This window comes from Coregonus clupeaformis, chromosome 26 (assembly GCF_020615455.1).
Source record: "Coregonus clupeaformis isolate EN_2021a chromosome 26, ASM2061545v1, whole genome shotgun sequence".
NCBI classification, from domain to species: Eukaryota; Metazoa; Chordata; class Actinopteri; order Salmoniformes; family Salmonidae; genus Coregonus; species Coregonus clupeaformis.
In genome coordinates this window covers 37690952-37715239 of record NC_059217.1, presented here as the reverse complement: position 1 = coordinate 37715239, position 24288 = coordinate 37690952, and the positions used below count along the sequence as shown (strand labels likewise).

Here is a 24288-nt window from a genome sequence, read left to right as displayed (position 1 = left end):
ATACATTTCTAATTTTGTCAGAAAGTCATTTTCATTGCAAGTTAAAGCGTACTGTTAGCTAGCTAGCGAATGTTAGCTTGCTGGCTCACTAGCTATTGTTATGTGTATGATCTGTGTAGTAATACTATTTGTATCTCAGAAACTATTTGCATTGGTAGTTATAGCCTAATGTTAGCTAGCTAGCTAACATTGAACCTAGTTGGTTAGCTTTAGCTACCTGCAGATTCATACTACAGCATTTCGTGCATGGTGGCTAGCTATAACACTCCATTTGTACTGTATGGGTTGGAATTATGGTGCATTGTTTAGCTAGCTAGCTACATGTCTAAACAAAAGACTCCACTTCGCCAGAGGATTACATGATCCATCAAGTTAGCCTGGTGTGTCTGGGGGTGATTACGGGCATCTATTGTATTTCATGAACATCTGTCCATGTCTAGACAATAGTGACCCATCCACTTAGCTAGATGTGGCTGGGGGGTGGTTATAGCATTTATTTCATATGACCCATCAATTTAGACAAGTGTGTTTGGGTAAGCATCATCTAATAATTATAAAATATTTATAAAATATCTTTACCTGGACACTTTCTATTTTGGATATGGCTACTATGCAAGTAACCATTTCACTGTACCATTTACACCTTCTGTATCCTGTGCATGTGACAAATAAACGTTGATTATTTGATATAGTGTGTGTTTACCAGAGACGGTAATGTGAAGAACAACATGACCTGCACCAAAGTCAGACTAGGATATAGGCCAAGGACTAGATGAAGTGTATTTTTACCTGGAGTTTTTCCTTATTGTAGGCTACTACTTTCACCATTTTAGTCTTGAAATCTTTGGTTGTTTACTACACAACCTTACTCACTCTGTTTAGCACTTGGTCTCACATGTGAATCCTTAAAGAGATGGGTCGGGCTAAGGCTTAAGAGGGTGTGAACGATGCTGAATAGGCGTAGACAAAGAGCTTTCCAGTAGGTTTACCAAAATATTCAAGGTCCATTTTCTCAAAAGTGAGGTTACAAGATTATCAACTTTTATAGCAGAATTACTTTCCCACTGTTCCTCAAAATGCTGTGTATGATATACCATTTTGTAGCTCTTAGTCTCTATTTTCATCAAATGTAAAAAAAAAAATTTTGCAACGTAAGACCGAAACGAGGTGGTAGGTCACATAGAGACACATATTTCCCACAGATCACACAGACCCACAATGAATTTGAAAATAAATCAAACATTGATAAACTCCCATATTTGTTAGGTGAAATACTGCAAGATTTGAGGCCCATTGCCATGAGATAAGGGCAACCAGTGGAGCACAACCAACATTGTAAATACCACCAATATTTATCTGTTTATTTATCTTCCCCCACTACTCGTACTAAAACTATTTGCACATTGCTAAAACACTCTGCATAGCTGATAATATAAAACTTGAAATGTCTTTATCTTTTTGAAACCTTAGTGAGTGCAATATTTACTGTTAATTTATATTAGTTTTTTGTTTCTTCTCACTTCTGTTTATTATTTACCTCACTTAATTTGGCAGTGTAAACATACATTATATATACAAAAGTAGGTGGACATCCCTTTAAAAGTAGTAGATTCGGCTATTTCAGCCACAACCGTTGCTGACAGGTGTATAAAATCAAGTGCACAGCTATGCAATCTCCATAGAAAAACATTGGCAGTAGAATGGCCTTACTGAAGAGCTCAGTGACTTTCAACGTGGCACCGTCATAGGATGCCACCTTTCCAACAAGTCAGTTCGTCAAATTGCTGCCCTGCTAGAGCTGCCCCAGACAACTTTAAGTGCTGTTAATGTGAAGTGGAAACGTCTAGGAGCAAAAACGGCTCAGTCGCAAAGTGATAGGTCACACAAGCTCACAGAACGGGACCGCCGAGTGCTGAAGTGCGTAGCACGTAAAAATTGCCTGTCCTCGTTTGCAGCACTCACTACCGAGTTCCAAACTGCCTCTGGAAGCAACGTCAGCACAATAACTGTTCATTGGGAACTTCATGAAATGAGTATTCATGGCCAAGCAGCCGCACACATGCCTTAGATCACTATGCTCAATGCCAAGCGTCGGCTGGAGTGGTGTAAAGCTCGCCGCCATTGGACTCTGGAGCAGTGGAAATGCGTTCTCTGGAGTGATGAATCACGCTTCACCATCTGGCAGTCCGATGGACGAATCTGGGCGTGGCAGATGCCAGGAGAACGCTACCTGCCCGAATGCATAGTGCCAACTGTAGAGTTTGGTGGAGGAGGAATAATGGTCTGGGACTGTTTTTCATGGTTCGGCTAGGCCCATTTGTTCCAGTGAAGGGAAATCTTAACGCTACAGCATACAATGACATTCTAGACGATTCTGTGCTTCCAACTTTGTGGCAAAAGTTTGGGGATGGCCCTGCACACAAAGTGAGGTCCATACAGAAATGGTTTGTCGAGATCGGTGTGGAAGAACTTGACTGGCCTGCACAGAGCCCTGACCTCAACCCCATTGAACACCTTTGGGATTAATTGGAATGCTGACTGCAAGCCAGGCCTAATCGCCCAACACCTCACTAATGCTCTTGTGGTTGAATGGAAGCAAGTCCCCGCAGCAATATTCCAACATCTAGTGGAAAGCCTTCCCAGAAGAGTGGAAGCTGTTATAGCAGCAAAGGGGGGACTAACTCCATATTAATGCCCATGATTTTGGAATGAGATGTTCGACGAGCAGGTGTCCACATACACTACCGGTCAAAAGTTTGGGGTCACTTAGAAATGTCCTTGTTTTCGAAAGAAAAACATTTTTTTTGTCCATTAAAATAACATCAAATTGATCAGAAATACAGTGTAGACATTGTTAATGTTGTAAATGGCTATTGTAGCTGGAAACGGCTGATTTTTTATGGAATATCTACATAGGTGTAGAGGCCCATTATCAGCAACCATCAGTCCTGTGTTCCAAATGCACGTTGTGTTTGCTAATCCAAGTTTATCGTTTTAAAAGGCTAATTGATCATTAGTAAATCCTTTTGCAATTATGTTAGCACAGCTGAAAACTGTTGTGCTGATTAAAGAAGCAATAAAACTGGCCTTCTTGAGACTAGTTGAGTATCTGGAGCATCAGCAATTGTGGGTTCGATTACAGGCTCAAAATGGCCAGAAACTTTCTTCTGAAACTCATCAGTCTATTCTTGTTCTAAGAAATGAAGCCTATTCCATGCGAGAAATTGCCAAGAACCTGAAGATCTCGTATAACGCTGTGTACTACTCCCTTCACAGAACAGCGCAAACTGGCTCTAACCAGAATAGAAAGAGGAGTGGGAGGCCCCGATGCACAACTGAGCAAGAGGACAAATACATTAGGAGTGTCTAGTTTGAGAAACAGACGCCTCACAGGTCCTCAACTGGCAGCTTCATGAAATAGTACCCGCAAAACACCCGTCTCAACGTCAACAGTGAAGAGGCGACTCCGGGATGCTGACCTTCTAGGCAGAGTTGCAAAGAAAAAAACATATCTCAGACTGGCCAATAAAAATAAAAGATTAAGATGGGCAAAAGAACACAGACACTGGACAGAGGAAGATTGGAAAAAAGTGTTATGGACAGACGAATCGAAGTTTGAGGTGTTCGGATCACAAAGCAGAACATTTGTGAGACGCAGACCAAATGAAAATATGCTGGAGGAGTGCTTGATGCCATCTGTCAAGCATGGTGGAGGCAATGTGATGGTATGGGGGTGCTTTTGTGGTGGTAAAGTGGGAGATTTGTACAGGGTAAAAGGGATCTTGAAGAAGGAAAGATATTACTTCATTTTGCAACGCCATGCCATACCATGTGGACGGCGCTTGATTGGAGCCAATTTCCTCCTACAACAGGACAATGACCCAAAGCACAGCTCCAAACTATGCAAGAACTATTTAGGGAAGAAGCAGTCAGCTGGTATTCTGTCTATAATGGAGTGGCCAGCTTAGTCACCGGATCTCAACCCTATTGAGCTGTTGTGGGAGCAGCTTGACCGTATGGTACGTAAGAAGTGCCCATCAAGCAAATCCAACTTGTGGGAGGTGCTTCAGGAAGCATGTAGTGAAATCTCTTCAGATTACCTCAACAAATAAATTGACAACTAGAATGCCAAAGGTCTGCAAGGCTGTAATTGCTGCAAATGGAGGATTCTTTGACGAAAGCAAAGTTTGAAGGACAGTTATTATTTCAATTAAAAATCATTATTTCTAACCTTGTCAATGTCTACATTTCCTATTCATTTTGCTATATTTCCTATTCAAACTCATTTCATGTATGTTTTCATGGAAAACAAGGACATTTCTAAGTGACCCCAAACTTTTGAACTGTAGTGTACTTCTGGCCATGGCCATAAAGCCCCTTTGAATTTATTTGAAAGGCCACAGACAGACAGACAGACAGAGACAGACAGACAGACAGAGACAGAGACAGAGACAGAGAGAGACAGAGAGAGAGAGAGAGAGAGAGAGAGAGAGAGAGAGAGAGAGAGAGAGAGAGAGAGAGAGAGCACAGAGAGAAGTTTGGTTGCCATACTCAGAATGTTTGCACAGTAAAAAACCTGTGACATTTCAAAACCACTGTGTACAGGCTTTCAATGTGTATAGGCTTACAGCACGTTTTGCGCTGGGTACACCTTCATGGCGCACTATATGGTTTATTACTTTTACAAAAAAGTTAACCTTTTGTTGCAGGAAGGATGAGTGACAACAAATTGTATTGAGAGTGACTATTGTTCCTAAACACTGCTGAACTGCGGTGCTCTACAAGAGGAATAGTGAGCTAGTGCTGACAAGGTAAGTCAGACTTCGATGTGGGGTTAATTTCCCGCCGGGCATCTTTCAGCACTAGCGCTGCGGACAGCAAACGAAGAAAGGTCAGGAGTTTTCAAACTTTTCTTGACCGGGGACAGCCACCCAGGCAAACCGGTGACCCAGGGACCCCCATCATATGTTAACAAGAAAAAACGGTGGGAAAAAACGTATTTTTACTGAGGAAGTGTAAACTCTAACATAGTCTATTAGCTAGACAGTTATCTTTGTGGTGTAGAGAAAATGTTGCTGTTGTAAAGCAAATTTTCTGCAATTATACACATTTTTCCATTGAGCTGAGAGAAAATGTTAGTGTTGAAGACATTCAATCTTCATCTCTACCAATCAAAATGTTCACAAACACAATCTGCATACATTCTATCCAAGACCGTAATCAGCCAATCAAAAACCAATATAGACATAAATCCATTAAAAACACACTTAAACCAGCAACACCAGCAAGTGCGCAGTAATAACCTACTGAAACGGTCCATTCCTTACCGCAGTAAATGATGAGCAGACTGGTCAGTAGAACCGCAGCCCAGAAAGTTGAAGACATTCTTGGCCAGGTAGTGACATTCCTCCGCCGACCCAGTTTACGAGACGAAGCCATTGAGTTTCAGTACCCCGGAGCGAAAATAAATTTTACAATTCACCAGCCAGGTCGCCCTCGAAGGGAGCGCCTCTCGCCACAAGTAATCCCAAAAAAAGACATCTCCAGAGTGTGCTAGTCCAAGATAAACCCCGGTGTCCGAGCGTAGGCTAATGCACTGTGAAAATGAATGCTGTCTGGTGCCTGATGGATGTCCGTTACAATAGTAAATGTTCTTCAGATAGGATATGATCCAATTACGAATTAGACGTGAATGATTCAAAGGTACGTGTTATACGTATCCGTCTTCTCTGAGAATGGATACAATGAATTGAAAGCAGGTCGTTGACAAAAAATAGAGGGTGAAATGTTCTCGCAACCTCATGCCACACACTTGAGGGGTATAAAACAATCTGAAACTTGGTCACGGAGATAGAGAATGAGAAAGTGGAGAAGTCTTGTAAAATCCCCGTAAAATTAATGCTGTGACGTAAGAGGGAAGAAAGATACTCGAATGACGACAGATTGGCTCAACAGTGAGCAGAGTTGGTTAACTCAAGCAACGTGAAAAGCCCCAAAATAATATGAAGATAGTGAACGTGACCAGTAAGTGAGAGAGACCACGCGTTTTTCAGATAATGCCCAAAGGTCTGCGTCCTCCAACCGGTCTCGGGGGCGTTTTGACTTCAGGCACATGCAGGCTACATGGGTGAAAGAGTTAACTGTCAAATCATCGTAATTATCACACAAGACTGACCCATCACCGCAGTACAAAAAGAGTGCTAGCAATTTCAACCAATCAACGCACATAATAGCGCATTATATGGTTTAATCAAGACACTTCAAACTTTTTCCCTCGACCATTGTCGGCGCATTTTCCCGACAAATTGGACAAAATCATATTGCCATGGAAAATGTCGGAATTGCCGCAGAAAAACAAAGCTTTTTTGCTAGCAAATATCTCAACAAATCCTGGAGGAACTGCAACATGTGGATCAATCCACCAGAGCGGAGGGGCCTAATGTGAGGGATATGTAACCTGAAAATGTGCTGTTATTGGCAGAGGTTTCAAACTCTGTTATGTCTTTTAACTTATACCGCCTCGTGATGTCACCAGGCAAGCCAAAACTCCACACATGATTAACCTGCTGATTAGAAGGTCCTGTGTAGCTTGTATTTTCAACCTGCAACTATTACATTATCGATTTTTTTCCCACACTTAGTGTTCGATTCTTCAGCTGTTTTATAGTATGATATTATACTAGCTAGCTGTTCACTGAGAGAATAAACCTATCACACTGTGTATCACGCCATTCCATACAAGTCTAATACATTTGGCTCTGACAAGCACATCTTGTACTCACGTCTATACCCAGTGAGAGTTCGGAAACGCAAAGCTACATTCTGGGATTCGAACAAACGGCTGCCCAATACTTGGTGTACAGGGAATGGATGATTTATTGAAATGTAACGCCTCTCAAATTCATAGACTGCGCTCCGACATCCACATAAAAAAACAACGTATTTTTTAAGCTGTTTGTAGAGTAATAAAACCGTTTGGGTCATACAAGAGAATCATTTATATTCTTCAAGAATCAATAGATAAATATCAAATAATTGAAATGACCACTGAATAGACTCCCAGATCCTAGACTCTCTTTAAGAAACCTCTCAAAGGATTTGACAATTATGGCACTATCATTCATGTTTAATAAAAACTCATGAGAAAAATGCAGACACACGTTTTATTGACAACAAACCACAAAATCATTACTCAACATTTATGTACAACAAGTAACTAAAACTTTCATTTTACAGCAACACATTTTACCATAAAATATGTTCAGTTAGGATGCTGACACTACGGAGTAGTATATTTGGTTTCAGTTGATAGTTTGATGGATTGAACAGGTTCTTATGGAGCACACAGAGGGATAGCTCTTTCCACATAATTCATCGTTCCAGCGGTGTTCTCCTTAAGAGGAAATGTGGAATAGAAATTACCTCAAATCAACTCAGATGTACACACAAAAATGTAATACAAGTGTGTGTCAGATTTATTTGTTAAACTTACTATGAATAAAGTTTAATTTGATGAATGGATCAGTGATTGATAGTGAGCTTACTGTACCTCCAAAGTTCATCTGAATGCATGGCTCTCTGGCACCGTTATTGGGCTCATCTTTCGCCCAGCTCTGGTGATCAAATTTGGAGCCGTCACTCCAGAACCATAGCCTGTCCTGTGGGGAAGTAGTGAGTTCTCAGTATCAATGAAATCCCATATTAGATGTGCTTGCTGAAAGCAAGAACAACTTCTAAAATCCGACATACTTATAGTCTTTCCTCCACCTCCTGTAGCGCCCAAACCGTAAAAGCGGTCACTACTAAAACAGCTTTAAAACTGGTACTGTTGCTTAAAAATAAACTTTTTTTACACTACATACTTTTCAAATTACAACCACATTTTCAAAAATCACAATGCAATTCAATGGCCATAGACGTCAATGGTAAAAATGATTGTCATAACATGTCTACAACCGATTAAGGATGGAATCCGCAGTAGGGGGAAAAAGCACCACTGACTGCCCCACCACTGTTATTGTTTTTGTTGCTGAGCTTCGGAGCGCTGTGCAGCATGGTGAAAAAATAATTGCAGTACATATTGTGCTCTTCTATCGCACGTGCAATGATTTCAGAGGGAAAAATAAATAAACTACAAAAAACAAATTATTTGTTGTAATATCGCAAACGGAAGTGGCCGTTTCACCATTAAGGATTACAGCGTTAAGGTAGAAACGCCATACAAACTTTAAAAAAAATGGGCAGACCGATCTGGAATAGGTTGCTTTTTGATACCATTTATACTTTTTGAACTATAACCGTTGTAAACTTGCATAAAAGCTCCATCCTCTTCAGTGGGAAGTATTTGGATTGCTGGTCAAATTATATAGATTGCTGGTCAAAAGATTATTGTTCAAGAAGTATCAACAACCATTTCACATTTGCATAAAAGCTCCATAGACTTCAAAGGCAGGTTCGGATTAGCCACTGCTCTTGATCCTTTTAAGCTACAAACACCAACCAAACATGGAAATGTGCAGACTGACTCAACTTAGATTGCTTCAACAATGCTTTTTGCTAATGGAAAGTGTGTTCTATCCCCATTAATGTCAATGGTGGAATGCAGGCTTCAACATTCTAAACTGAAATCACTGCCACAGACCCTTCAGAATGTTAAAACTGAAACATGTTTAGATATAAAAAAAAAAAAAAGTATGATGCTATAGTACTCACTCTAGCCTACTATGCTAGCCCACTATGTGTCAGTGGATACTGCAGTAGGCATCTATAAGATCTTCCAAACCTAGATCTGGGGCCGTATCCACAAAGGGTCTCAGAGAAGAAAAGTGGTCCTAAGTACTGGGAATAGACAAATTACTCTTACGGATAAAAATATAAGCTCTGCATGAAGCCTTAGTCAGAAGAGTCAAACCTAGTCGGCAGAAATGTAGGAACCCTCATGAGCTGTCCAAACCAGTTAGGAGTTACCAGCAGGTGTCTTGATAATAGAAAAAGGAAGTCAGTGGTTCCTCATAGAAAGGCAACTGCTTTGGAGTTGTTGAAACAATGTTTTTATATTTTTATATGATCAACTCATAAATAATCTACACCTACATGCAACAGTATTTTGTTATTTAGGCAATGCTTTCACATGAGGTCTTATTCACATGATATGCCTAAATACTTTTAACCACTAGGCTAATAAATGATCACATATCTTTATTTGTATTATTTCATTAACCAACATGTTATTTCAAGCAAAATATCACGTTGTTAAAAAAGTAGGGCAATTGACAGCATATAGGGGCTATGTAAACTTCAATAGTGTTCGGTAAAAATATTACCCATTTCAAATGTGTTATACAACATCATTGGAAAGTAACTCGATACCTACTGTGCCAAAGTGATTTAGAATTGTTAAACGGGAGTGACGTGTGTGTGGATATAACAGTAATATTATTTTTTTAAATTCTGCTTTTAACAACCATTATACTGTGTGATTCAGTGCAGTATGCCTATCACATTATTCAAAATACCAGTATTGGTCATCAAAATAAAAATATTATGTATGCCAACATATTAGGCAAGAGTTAAGAGTATGCAAAGAGATCGTGTCAGGCGTAAATTATATGTACCCTGACTTCACAAGAGACCCTTGACACATTGATGAGCATACCAAAAATCCTGTAAATCTGTGATTATACTCTAGCTGACCTGTTCATGTTGAGTAAACATTTCACTTTAGTCATTTTCTATTAAGGCATTTTAACTTTTACTCAAATATGACAATTGGGTACCTTTTCCACATTTGCCTGAACAGCATCATATCCTCCAATCCAGGTAAGAGGGAAATCGCCAATCTTGATCAACACCACCGCCTGTAGAAATTGGGACTCCTTAGAGCTGTGCGCCGATGCCAAGTTTGCTCCAAGGAACATACAGTGGCACTAAAGCAAGCAGTAGACAGGGACAAAGACATGTCATAATGTAAGTATTAGTCTGTCACGGTTTACTAAGCCAGAACCCAGAAGCAGACCAGGACAAGGTAGGTTGAAACCAAGGTGAGTGTTTATTTAATAGATCCACGAGTGAGGCTGAATAATCCAGGGAACAGAGCGGGTGGCGTGGATGGGTTGTTGAGGGTGCAGTGGTAGGTCCAGTAATGGCTCGGCAGCCGCCGACCATCAGGCAGAGGTTGGGTGAAGGTTCCGGATGAGTGACTGCAGATGGAACAAAACGGAGGTAAGTACAAAACAAGCAAACAAGGTGCAAAACAACAAAACTAACGCTACATGCTCTAAGGCTGATCCACTGATAAACATACTGTTCATGGCTAACGATCCGGCAGGGAATGGATGTCAGGTCAGAGCTTATGAAGGTGATGATCAGGGCCAGGTGTGCAGATTACTGATGGAATGCAGGTGTGGAAATCAGGAGAGCTCCCGCCTAGCAACGTAGCCCGGCAACCAGGCAGGGAGCGTTCCAGAACCCTCGGGAAACTGGAGATCCCGAGCAGAAAAACTAATACACAGACAGGAACCGACTCAGACTGCCGGAATCGTTACAGTACCCCCCTCCGACGAACGCCACCGGGCGGACTCCCGGAGCGCCAGGATGGAGGCGGTAGAAGTCACGAATGAGGTCAGCATCTAGGATCTGTCGCCGCGGAATCCAACTCCTCTCTTCAGGACCATACCCCTCCCAGTCCACGAGATACTGGAAACCCCGGCCCCGCCGTCTGGAATCCATGATGCGTCGCACCGTGTAGGCAGGACCACCTCCGATCATCCGAGGAGGAGGAGGAGGAGGCGGAGGAGGCAACAGAGGACTGAGGAAAACAGGCTTGAGGCAGGAGACATGAAAGGTGGGATGGACTCTGAGCGTCCTCGGTAGTTTGAGTCGAACTGCCACCGGATTGATCACCTTCTCCACCACAAACGGACCAATGAACTTCGGTAACAACTTCCTAGACTCAGTCCGTAAAGGAAGATCCCGTGTGGCCAACCAGACCCTATCTCCGATGGTATAGGTGGGAGCGGGGATCCGGCGACGATTCGCCTGGAGCTGATACCGGTCGAAACTCTAAGGAGTGCCTTTCTGGCCCGATGCCAGGTCCGGTGGCAACGACGAATATGGGCCTGAACAGAGGGCACTGAGAGCTCCTTCTCCTGAGAAGGGAACAAGGGAGGTTGGTAGCCATACAGGCACTGGAAGGGAGACATCCCAGTGGCAGATGTAGGGGAGAGTATTGTGGGCATACTCAACCCAAGGCAACTGAGAGACCCAGGAGGTGGGGTTGGAAGAGACAAGGCAGCGTAGCGTGGATTCCATCTTCTGGTTGGCTCTCTCCGCCTGACCATTAGATTGGGGGTGAAAACCAGATGTGAGACTGACTGTAGCTCCAATGGCCAAACAGAAGGACTTCCAGACAGCAGAGGTAAACTGAGGGCCACGGTCGGAAACGATATCACTGGGCAAACCGTGGACCCTGAAAACCTCCCTAACCAGGATCTCGGACGTCTCCGAGGCAGAGGGAAGCTTGGCAATTGGCACAAAGTGGGCGAACTTGCTGAATCTGTCCACGATAGTCAGAACGACCGTGTTCCCCTCAGAAGCGGGCAACCCAGTGACAAAGTCCAGGGCCAGATGCGACCATGGTCGCGGGGAATAGGAAGGGGGTGAAGTAGTCCAGAGCTGGGCCGATTGGTACTCTTATTCTGCGCACACACTGGACAGGCAGCAACAAAACCCTGAGTATCCTCGGCCATGGCAGGCCACCAAAAACGTCTGCGAAGAAACGCCATCGTCCGAGCCACGCCAGGGTGACAAGCCATCTTGCTGGCGTGGGACCATTTGAGGACAGCAGGACGAACCGACTCAGGCACAAACAACCGACCGGGTGGACCGTTACCGGGACCGGGCTGCGTCCGAAGGGCCGCCATCACCTCCTCCTCAATCTTCCACATAACTGCTCCCACGACGCAGTTCCGGGGGAGAATTGTCTCGGTCTTGGACCCACTCTCTTCCATCTTGGAGAACATCCGGGACAAGGCGTCCGCCTTGCCGTTCTTAGATCCAGGTCGGAACGTCAGGGAAAAATTGAATCGTCCGAAAAACAACGCCCACCTGGCCTGACGGGAGTTGAGACGTCTAGCCGATTGCACGTAAGCAAGATTCTTGTGGTCAGTCCAGACAATAAACGGTTGCTCCGCCCCCTCCAACCAGTGGCGCCACTCCTCCAAGGCAAGTTTCACCGCGAGAAGCTCCCGGTTACCCACATCGTAGTTCCTCTCCGCAGGCGAAAGGCGACGAGTAGTAGGCGCAGGGATGGAGTTTACTGTCCGTGGAGCATCGCTGCGACAGGATGGCGCCAACTCCCACATCAGACGCGTCCACTTCAACGACGAACTGACGGGCCGTGTCCGGTTGAGAGAGAATCGGTGCGTTGGTGAATCGCCTCTTCAAATCCAGAAACGCTCGATCCGCCTCCGGATTCCACTTGAAGGTCCTGATACTGGAAGTCAAGGCAGTTAACGGAGCGGCCACACGGCTGTAATCCCGGATGAATCTGCGGTAGAAATTCGCAAACCCCAAAAATCTCTGGAGCTGCAATCTCGTACCGGGCTGGGCCCATTCCAGAACCGCTCTAACCTTCTCCTGGTCCATCCTAATCTCTCCCCTGGAGATGATGTACCCGAGGAAGGATGTCGTGTGGGCGTGAAACTCGCACTTCTCGGCCTTCACGAACAGGCGATTCTCCAACAATCGCTGCAGAACCTGCCGGACATGCTGGACGTGGTCGGAAGGTTCCTTCGAGAAGATCAGAATGTCATCCAGGTAAACAAACACAAAGAGACCGATCATATCTCTCAGGACGTCGTTCACCATACTCTGGAATACCGCTGGAGCATTGGTCAGTCCAAACGGCATCACCTGATACTCGAAGTGACCCATCGGTGTATTGAAACCCGTCAACCACTCGTCCCCCTCTCTGATCCGGACCATGTGATACGCATTGCGTAGGGTCTAGCTTGGTGAACACCGTAGCACCCTGTAAGGAGTCGAAGGCAGAACTCATCAAGGGCAGGGGATACTTGTTCTTGACCGTGATGTCATTCAACCCCCGATAATCAATACACGGTCGAAGAGAGCCATCCTTCTTACCCACAAAGAAGAATCCTGCCCCCAGGGGTGATGACGAGGGACGAACGAGACCAGCAGCTAGGGACTCCTTGATGTAGGTCTCCAAAGCCTCACGTTCAGGTCGGGAGATACTGTATAACCTTCCCTTGGGGTAGACAGCTCCAGGGAACAGGTTGATGGCACAATCATATGGTCGGTGGGGAGGGAGTGACAGAGCCTTCTGCTTACTGAACACTTCCCCAAATCGTGATATGTCTCGGGAACCAGGGACAAATCTGGGGGTTTAGCCTCAATCACCTGACTGGGAACCGAATGGGGACAGGCAGTCTTGAGACAGTTAGCATGACAATCAAGGCTCCAACTTCGTTACCTTGCCCGTCACCCAATCGAACGTGGGATTGTGTTCCTTCAGCCAGGGGTATCCAAGGACCAGAGGAACATGGGAAGACGGCAGAATGAAGAATGAAATCATCTCAGAATGATTCCCCGACAACAGCATCTTAACCGGTTCAGTCCTCATCGTGATACGTGCCAGACTACTGCCGTCCAGAGTGGTAGCTTCAATGGCTTCCGGCAATTGCTCCTTGGAAAGCCCCAGCTGTTCCACCAACTCGGCATCAAGAAAGCTTCCATCGGCACCTGAATCGATAAAAGCGTTAATCGCTAAGCTCTGATTCCTGTTCATAAGGGTAGCCGGGAAACGGGGTCTGACAGAGGTATTGAGAGGTCGAAACTGGCTCGCTAAAAGTCCTCCCAACTTTAGCGAGCCGCGCAGTTTGACGACCGCCGGGAACAAGTGGCGAGGTAATGTCCCGAACCACCACAGTAGAGGCAACAGTTAGTCCCTACGTCTGTGTTGGCGCTCCTCCTTGGTTAACCCGTGCCGCCCCACTTGCATGGGTTCAGAATCGGGAGACAGGACCTCTCCACTAATCCTGTGTGGTGGACGATGATCGACGTATTCTGGTCCAATCCCCGACCCGACTGGAACCTGAGAAGCTGATCGGTTGGACGGGACCCATTGCTTCTCCCTCCTTCGCTCTCGGACTCGATTATCCACCCGAATAGACAAGGCTACCAAGCTGTCCAGGTCACTAGGCTCGGATAGGAGATCAACTCATCCTTGAGCTGCTCCGACAGACCCTGGTAAAAGGCCGCTTGCAGAGACTCCTCATTCCACCCACTCTCCACAGCCAACGTCTTGAACTCGATCACGAAGTCGGCCACGCTGCGAGTTCCTTGGCGAAGCGAAAACAGGCGCCTAGCTGCGTCCCTCCCTCGGACGGAATGGTCGAAGAGCTTCCTCATCTCGGCCGTGAACCCCTGGTATGAAGCCATGCAGGGATCCTGTCGTTCCCAAATGGCTGAAGCCCACTCAGCGCTCGACCACGCAGCAACTCAATCACAAAGGCTATCCTAGCCTTGTCTGTGGCATAAGAGTAGGGCTGTAGATCGAACACTAACCCACACTGCATAAGGAAGGAACGGCATCTTCCCAGCTCCCCCTCATATTTATCCGGCGTCGGAACCTTGGGCTCACGGAAGGACACAGCTCCAGAAGCGGCAGGCGAGATGGGTGAAACCGGTAGTGGATCCTCCACCGGAAACTTGCGCTGGTTCTGGACCTCCGTCAGACCGGTAGAAAGGTTCGAACTGACAACGCGATCTCCTGTAGTACCGTGCTATGATGGCCCAACATCTTCTCCTGATGGGTAATGGCATGGCGAACAGAGTCCAGGTCCGCTGGGTTCATTACTGGCCGGATCGTTCTGTCACGGTTTACTAAGCCAGAACCCAGAAGCAGACCAGGACAAGGTAGGTTGAAACCAAGGTGAGTGTTTATTTAATAGATCCACGAGTGAGGCTGAATAATCCAGGGAACAGAGCGGGTGGCGTGGATGGGTTGTTGAGGGTGCAGTGGTAGGTCCAGTAATGGCTCGGCAGCCGCCGACCATCAGGCAGAGGTTGGGTGAAGGTTCCGGATGAGTGACTGCAGATGGAACAAAACGGAGGTAAGTACAAAACAAGCAAACAAGGTGCAAAACAACAAAACTAACGCTACATGCTCTAAGGCTGATCCACTGATAAACATACTGTTCATGGCTAACGATCCGGCAGGGAATGGATGTCAGGTCAGAGCTTATGAAGGTGATGATCAGGGCCAGGTGTGCAGATTACTGATGGAATGCAGGTGTGGAAATCAGGAGAGCTCCCGCCTAGCAACGTAGCCCGGCAACCAGGCAGGGAGCGTTCCAGAACCCTCGGGAAACTGGAGATCCCGAGCAGAAAAACTAATACACAGACAGGAACCGACTCAGACTGCCGGAATCGTTACATAGTCAGTTGTTCAGTTTGTGAGAATTTGTGTTCTAGGACTCACAATCAAATATTGGACATCACAACTATTGTTCTTTTAAATAGGCTCTTAGATATATTAGTTTATCTCGGTCTTAACCCATGGCCTGTGGGTTCCAATATACAGGAGGCCTGACTCCACACATTAAATAAATATTGCAAAGCCTATAGAACATTCAAATTAGACCGTAACTTAAAGGGGAAGTTCAATATTTTACATGAGGCATGTGGTAAGACAACGTCAAACCAAATAAGCGAGTTGATGTCAATTGAACTTCTTTAATTCACAGTAGTGGGTAAGCATTATACCTCTGCGTCGGGCCATGTCCTTGCAGTCTCGACAAACATGAAGCAGTGTGAATTAAATCAGTACCAGCCTTTGGGGCATGGCCTTGCTCCATCTGCTGCAAATACCACCATAGCATCTGTATGGAGAAGACACAGGACTCTTTCGAAATTGCAGACGAATTTAAAGGCGAGTCAAAACTGACTGATCTACAAATCACCTGGCATCATAAATAACTACTCAAATTATATGTAGAGCAGTCATTCAACACAAACCTCTGCTACAACATTAAAATTAATGATGTAAAGTGTGAGGCAGTGGCGGCTCCTGAAAAAATTCTCAGGAGGGGCAATTTTTCTGATGATTTAGGTGACCTACACACATTTTTAAAAAGATATGTCCAGCAACAACATGAAGACAGGGGCAGCATATAAGTCAATACCAGAATCATTTATTGACTGATCTCAGGGAGTGCTCCTAATCTCAGCTTGTTACCTGTATAAAAGACACCTGTCCACAGAAGCAATCAATCAATCAGATTCCAAACTCTCCACCATGGCCAAGACCAAAGAGCTCTCCAAGGATGTCAGGGACAAAATTGGAGACCTACACAAGGCTGGAATAATAATAATAATAATAATATGCCATTTAGCAGACGCTTTTATCCAAAGCGACTTACAGTCATGCGTGCATACATTTTTGTGTATGGGTGGTCCCGGGGATCGAACCCACTACCTTGGCGTTACAAGCGCCGTGCTCTACCAGCTGAGCTACAGAAAGTGGATACTCATGGATGCGCATCGCAATTGTAAAATGTCAACACAATTGGAGACACCACGTCATTTTTGGAGACATGTTATTGACAGTAAACTATTGTAGATGCGACTGCTAACTAAATAAAACATTTTAGCTGGCTAGCTAATCATCTTAGCTAAATGTGGGGCAAACAATTCAGTTATTTACCGTTAATTTGAGGGATTGGGGTGAAAGAAATCGAGTTACATAGTGATACTTTACGATATACTGTATTGACAATATCGCAATATAACCATATCCACCCTGTCCAAAGTCTCTACTTGGTCTCAGTTCTCCAGTAAACTTGTGATTATCAACACTAACCTCATCGTTGTGGCGGCGGACAGCTAGCCTGTATCCCTCATCCAGTTGAGTGGCAATGTTATTTTTTCGTTCGTACCATTTTTTGGAAAATCCTCGGGTGTAGGACTTCCCCCCTTTAGTAGAAACCTGTTGAATTATTAAATTTGGTCTGGGAGGTCCTAATTGTTTCGTTGCCAATTTATCTTCATTTGTTCGCCGACAAAAAGGAAATTCTTTCAAAGACACAATCGAGTTGCACTGAAGCCTAGCCATGTTGATAGTAGTAGTGAATTGATTGACGCTGCTACCCTCTCTTTTCTTAGTTACGTTCATGTGACGAAAGCGCGTAAGTGCAAGCCCACAGACACCCATTGAGATTGTATTGAAGGCTCTGAAATTTGAAAAAATAGATTTTACATGGGAGTCTATGACAGAAGTTCTGGGCGATTTTCAATCTGACTGAAATCGCCCCAAAAGGGGGTGGAGCCATTTGAAGCACGACTTTAGCCTGATTCGACATTTAGTGGCAGTGTGGCACTGTGGCAGATCAGACGTATAGATTACAACACCGATAACTACTGTTGCCGTGATATAATTGATTAGAAAAAAAATCCCTTCCTTTTCCCGTTTGGCAGTGCGTCGCCCATATCGCCCTATTGAACAGGCCGTCCCTGGTGTGAGGTGAACTCTTACTTGCTTCGTCCAGAGTTAAGGCATTGCCCAGTGCAAAGGCAGCACTGAGAAGCAGAAGAATTATCAACATTACCATGGTGATAGTCCCCTGAGAGAGAAAGAGAGCAAGAGACACACAGATAGACAGACAGTGAAAGAGAAGCCATCAACACAAATTCAATGAGTACTTCAGAGTGTAGATGAGTGCAGAGTTTCCCTAACCTCTCTTCGAGTACCACCAGCCATTCCACTGATGCATTCCAGTACTGTCACATCAGAGCAGATTCAGCTAAGGAGGGCTGAGGAATACCAGGTATCATCTCTTCCACCACATAGAGATTACCCTAGCAGACAGGAATATGCATGCCTCCCAAATGGCACCCTATTCCCTAGGTCATGCACTTTGACCAGGGCCTACAGTGCATAACATAGGGAATGGGAGGCATCCTATATCTTGTCTTAGATTCACTATATACTTCAAAAGGGGAATAGGGTGTCATTTGGTATTTAGAAGATACAGTATTAGATGAACAGATGTTTAAATCTCACCTTCTGAAATCTTCAGTTGTAGCTTCACTTCTTCTGAGATCTTCAGATGTCTTCACTTGGTATCTCTCTCTCTGTCCTGTCTTTGACATTCATTACGCACACCTGCCACCATCATTACACACACCTGTGTTTAATTATGGGACTCACCTGGACTCCATCACCTTCCTGATTACCTCCCCTATATCTGTCACTCCCTTTGGTTCTTTCCCTATGCGTTATTGACCCTGTTTTTGTGTTTCATGTCTGTACGTGAATCGTGGTTAGTTTTATTTACCATTAAATGCACTCCCTGTTCTTGCTTCCTGACTCCCAGCGTACACGTTACAGACCTGCTGGACCTGTCCGATAGCTACCTGTTTGACAGAGTTGGGGTCAATCCAATTTGAAGATAGTCATTTGTATTTAAAATTCAAAAAATTAACAACTTTTTAAACAAATTCATGGGTTGCATGCTGCGTCACAATATTGTTATGAAGATTCTCTTGAACACTGTTGCCCGACTGAACGTTCTACTTAATTTTACCTAATTGCCACTGATAAGGATTTAGTCTAAAGCGCATTATAGTGGCTTGGAAACACAATTACATTTCAGAAGGAGGCATCCCAAAGTCACTACACCAGATGGGCCACTCCACGCCTTAGGGGCTTACCAAGGCTGTATCCCAAATGGCATTTATACACTGAGCGGACAAAACATTAGGAACACCTGCACCTGCTCTTTCCATGACAGACTGACCAGGTGAATCCAGGTGAAAGCTTTGATCCCTTATTGATGTCACTTCTAAAATCCGCTTCAATCAGTGTAGATGAACGACGAGACAGGTTAAGGAAGGATTTTTATATGAACTTGTATTTTTTTTATCCAGGCTTCTGATGAGAATAAATGAATGAGACATTCCTAACATGACACCCTGTAACAACAACTCCTTTAAGGCTATCGGTCCGGTCCAGGCAGCACGGAACATTGCAACGGAACAGGAATGGCTGTCATTCTAATTCTATTCATTCTATAATTCTACAGATGGGGTGATGGGTCAATTTCTTAAGGCTGAGGTGCTGGAGGGGAGATATGCTGCAGGACCAGGGGAGTAGAGAGGAGGGGGGAGAAGAGGGGAGGAGGAGAAGAGATGACAGGGGAGGAGGAGATGGATCAATGTCTGAAAGCTGAAGTGTTGGGGGAGAGATATGCAGTAGGACCAGCAGCATTCCTTTGTGAGGAGATGAGGAGAGGAGAGGGTGAATAGCTAGCCTGCCTTTCTTTGTGAGGGGGAAGCATCTCTCTCTCACCAAACCCGGTCATCGAGGTAAGTTTCTGTATTTCTGGAAAAACAGGACTATAGAATTGATGGATGGTTTATGTCCCAAATGGAACCATATTCCCTATATAGTTGACTACCTCTGACCAGAGCCCTATGGGCCCTGGTCAAAAGAAGTGCATTGGAATAGAGTGCCATTTGGGACACACCCATGGAGTCTAAAGTCTGCCCCTTGATAACCTGACCAGTCTGCTATCACATCCATCTTCTACAATCAGGCTACTAAATGTGGCCTAACCTCTGACCTCTTCTAGTGTAGAGGTTGTGAAAGTTTGCGTACGTTCTGGTGGACTATCTTATCAGTCTTCTACAGTCTTTGATGGCAGGAGTGAAAAAAAAGTTTAAAAACACCATAAACCTCATAATAGTCTAGCAATAGGGCTCTGGTCAAATGTAGTGCACTATATCGGCTATAGGGAATATAGTGCCATTTGGGACATAGTATGTCATGTTAAAGGTTTCCTGTGTAAAACTGTACTTAGTGTATACAAGATATGTTGTTGGCTTAAAGCTACAATACTTTATTGAATCAATAACAAAGCGGCACCCTGCCTCTGTTTTAGGTATAAAGGTGAGGGATGGGGCTGTAGAAATGTAACCACTGAAATTCATAGACAGCTATGGATGCAGGGGCTGACAATCCATGATATCAACATTATAGTTTTAACCATGTTTTCAGACTATACAGTGTGAGTGAATTGCAACCAACAGGCAGAATGTAGCGCTGTGGTACGCATTACCGCTGGATTTCTTAAAACGCTACTAACGGGAGATTACATGCATCAGCGTGTTAAAGCAAGCTTGCTTGCAACCAAAAACCAACAAGAATAAACTAGCAGAGCAGTTGATCTCTCATTGTTATCGTGTCAAGTGATTATGATACCAGACAGCTGCGTCTAGGTTCTTTACAATGAAATATCGACCTATCAGGATCATCGGAAACCGTAAGGCTGATTTAATGTAAAAATACGTATTATAATTACAATATACAAATATAGACGTAGTAGTTCTATATTTAATTGAAAAGTTTCATCTTAAAAGGAAAAATAATATCATATATGCCATTTGAAATAACTTTATGCCATTTGACTTGCTTCAGTTACACATTTCAAATTTGGACAGTCCAGGGATATTTTACACCCGATCTTGATAAGAAATGACCATACCAGAGATGTTTATTTTAAAGACAGTTGTATTTAATGGATTACATAAATTGGAAACAAATCAAATAAGAGAAGCCTACACCAACATTAGTTTTCCATTCATACAACATGTTGGGTAAATTGCCACAGTAGATTTGCCATGGTAAACGAGGAAATACTTTATTTCAGTTATACTGAATGATTGTCAAATAGATCAATCACCCTAAGTCTGCTCAAAACATAGTACTAAGTTGATCTGATTATAATAATAACCACCAGAGGACGAACATATCTTGAAAGACTTTGGTAGCAAGCAAGACAAGGTAACACCTACATCAGCTTTTAGGGAGGGGTAAGGCATAGGTGCAGTCGACATACTGTATAAGTGAGGTGGACACATCCCCCACAATATTTCAGAGGGTTATTTTGGCCCCCCACAATAATTCTCAATCCATTGAACATGCCGCTTAGTTCATAGAACTGCGGTTACGTAAGTAACCTCTGATAGCTGCTAAATGAGGTTGTGTCAAAAGAGCGGGCTAACTTTTGAACGGTTTGAGCTACCAGCTACACATGCACGCACACACACACACATACTACCAGCTGATCCCAATACCTTTCTGATGCATTTTAGTCACTACAAACCATACATCCTTCAGATTTAAATGTGAGCTAACTGATTTGACACATCTGTAGCTCAGTTGGTAGAGCATGGCGTTTGCAACGCCAGGGTTGTGGGTTCGATTCCCACGGGGGGCCAGTATGAAAAAATATGTATGCACTCACTAACTGTAAGTCGCTCTGGATAAGAGCATCTGCTAAATGACGTAAATGTAATGTGATATTTAGTGCATTTATTGAGGTAATGACACTAAGGACAAATTCAAAAGTTTCATCAAATAATTTATTCACATTTGTTTAAGATAGTAATAACATGGACAATCAAGCTATCTTAAAACATTGTTATGTGTTAGGGTAGTAGATATGTGTTAGGGTAGTTAGGGTGTATAAAGAAAATGCATAGAAAATGTGTGTTTTAAACACACAAAAAAAAGAATGTATGGCCAATAATTTTTTACCCAAATGGTCCCCAGAGGAAGAAGGCCATGCCTTACTGGTCCCTGGCACAATTATTTTAATTTATTTCAGTTTTTCCGAACTCACTTCACTCGCACATGAGCACAGAGAGGGAGCCTTGCGCTGCTGGCACATGCGCAGATCAAATACACTGCTGCAGTTGATGTAGCAGAATGCAAAGACAGAACTGAAGCAAATCGTAAGATCTGGCCAGGTTGATCAAGATTTTAATTTGGTAATATCACACAGTGTGACATAATAATTGTAAAAATGGAATCGGACGCACAGTATTGGAAGGCTTTAAGCATTATACAAATAATGTAATTTGGGTTCTAAAAATGCTTTCATATACAGTAAGTTATATATAGAAATTAATAGAAAGATTTGACCCTATTTTACATTTTGGAGAGATTTTTTAAACATAAAAGACACCTGGAACCAACTCAGTGGCCTTGTGGTTAAAGTGTCCGCCTTGAGATTAGAAGGTTGGGAGTTCTGTCCTCGGTCGAGTCATACCATAGACTCAAGAAATGGGACCCAATGCCTTTCTGCTTGGCGCTTCTCATTAAGGAGATGGACCGTCCTGTTCAGGGGGTGGACTTGTACATCAAGTGTCTTATGCTACAGAAACAAAGCCTGGCACGTCCAATGCTTACTTCCTAACATTATGGACACCTGCGCCATATTATGGAAAGCCTATACAGACAGGTCTCAGGTTCAAGTTTGTTTATTAGTCATATACGTGGATTACACAGTGCAACAAAATGCTTACTTGCAGGTTCGCCTCTGGACAATGCAACAATAGAAAAGTAACTAAGTGAATAAAAGAGTACAATAAAATGAAAGCTGAATAAATAAAAATAGAATAACATTTAGCAAAAATATAACAAGAAGGCAGTAAAACGAATTAAAGTAGGATATTTACATGTGCCGGGGAATTGGGCAATAGATTGCGTAATAATAAATATACTTTAATATATAGAGTCGAGTAGCAGCAGTCAGGTAGTGTGTGATTGGGAGTGTGTTTGTGTTTGTGTTTTCGTACAGTCAAAAGTTTGGACACACCTACTCATTCAAGGGTTTTTCTTAATTTTTTTAATTTTTTACATTGTAGAATAATAGTGAAGACATCAGAACTATGAAATAACACATATGGAATCATGTAGTAACCAAAAAAGTGTTAAATAAATCAAAATATATTTTATATTTGAGATTCTTCAAATAGCCACCCTTTGCCTTCATGACGGCTTTGCAAACTCTTGGCATTCTCTCAACCAGCTTCATGAGGTAGTCACCTGGAATGCATTTCAATTAACAGGTGTGCCTTCTTAAATTTTAATTTGTGGAATTTCATAATGTGTTTGAGCCAATCAGTTGTGTTGTGACAAGGTAGGGGGGTACACAGAAGATAGCCCTATTTAGTAAAAGACAAGTCCATATTATGGCAAGAACAGTTCAAATAAGCAAAGATAAACGACAGTCCATCATTACTTTAAGACATGAAGGTCAGTCAATCCAGAAAATGTCAAGAACTTTAAACGTTTCTTCAAGTGCAGTCGCAAAAACCATCAAGCGCTATGATGAAACTGGCTGTCATGAGGACAGGCACAGGAATGGAAGACACAGAGTTACCTCTGCTGCAAAGGATAAATTCAAAAGAGTTACCAGCCTCAGAAATTACAGCCCAAATAAATGCTTCACAGAGTTTAGGTAACAGACACATCTCAACATCAACTGTTCAGAGGGGACTGTGTGAATCAGGCCTTCATGGTCGAATTGCTGCAAAGAAACCACTACTAAAGGACACCAATAATAAGAAGAGACCTGCTTGGGCCAAGAAGCACGAGCAATGGACATTAGACCGGTGGAAATGTGTCCTTTGGTCTGGAGTCCAAATTTGAGATTTTTGGTTCCAACCGCCGTGTCTTTGTGACATGCGGTGTGGGTGAACGGATGATCTCTGCATGTGTAGTTCCCATCATAAAGCATAGAGGAGGAGGTGTTATGGTGTGGGGGTGCTTTGCTGGTGACACTGTCGGTGATTTATTTAGAATTCAAGGCACACTTAACCAGCATTGCTACCACAGCATTCTGCAGCGATACGCCATCCCATCTGGTTTGCACTTAGTGGGACTATCATTTGTTTTTCAACAGGACAATGACCCAACACACCTCCAGGCTGTGTAAGGGCTATTATACCAAGAATGAGAGTGTTGGAGTGCTGCATTAGATGACCTGGCTTCCACAATCCCCCAACCTGAACCCAATTGAGATGGTTTGGGATGAGTCGGATGGCAGAGTGAAGGAAAAGCAGCCAACAAGTGTTCAGCATATGTGGGAACTCCTTTAAGACTGTTGGAAAAGCATTCCAGGTGAAGCTGGTTGAGAGAATGCCAAGATTGTGCAAAGTTGTCATCAAGGCAAAGGGTGGCTCTTTGAAGAATCTCAAATATAAAATATATTTTGATTTGTTTAACACTTTTTTGGTTACTACATGATTCCATATACATTTACGTCATTTTAGCAGACGCTCTTATCCAGAGCGACTTACAGTTAGTGAATACATATATATATATTTTTGTTTAATATTTTTTCATACTGGTCCCCCGTGGGAATCCAACCCACAACCCTGGCGTTGCAAACGCCATGCTCTAACAACTGAGCTACATCC

The 24288-nt window shown here is 43.6% G+C and overlaps 1 protein-coding gene and 1 pseudogene across 1 annotated transcript in view; both read right to left on the bottom strand.

Annotated features, from left to right (window-relative positions):
* Positions 1 to 6046, bottom strand: part of LOC121540535 (chemokine-like protein TAFA-5) — a 110842-nt gene extending 104796 nt beyond the window's left edge. The window contains exon 1 of the mRNA XM_041849479.1: positions 5328 to 6046. Coding sequence (XP_041705413.1) covers positions 5328 to 5439 — 112 coding nt within the window. The 5' untranslated portion in view covers positions 5440 to 6046. The remainder of the gene's footprint in view (positions 1 to 5327) is intronic.
* Positions 6047 to 7271: 1225 nt separating this feature from the next.
* On the bottom strand, positions 7272 to 17779 carry LOC121540049 (annotated as a pseudogene).
* Positions 17780 to 24288: the final 6509 nt, after the last annotated feature.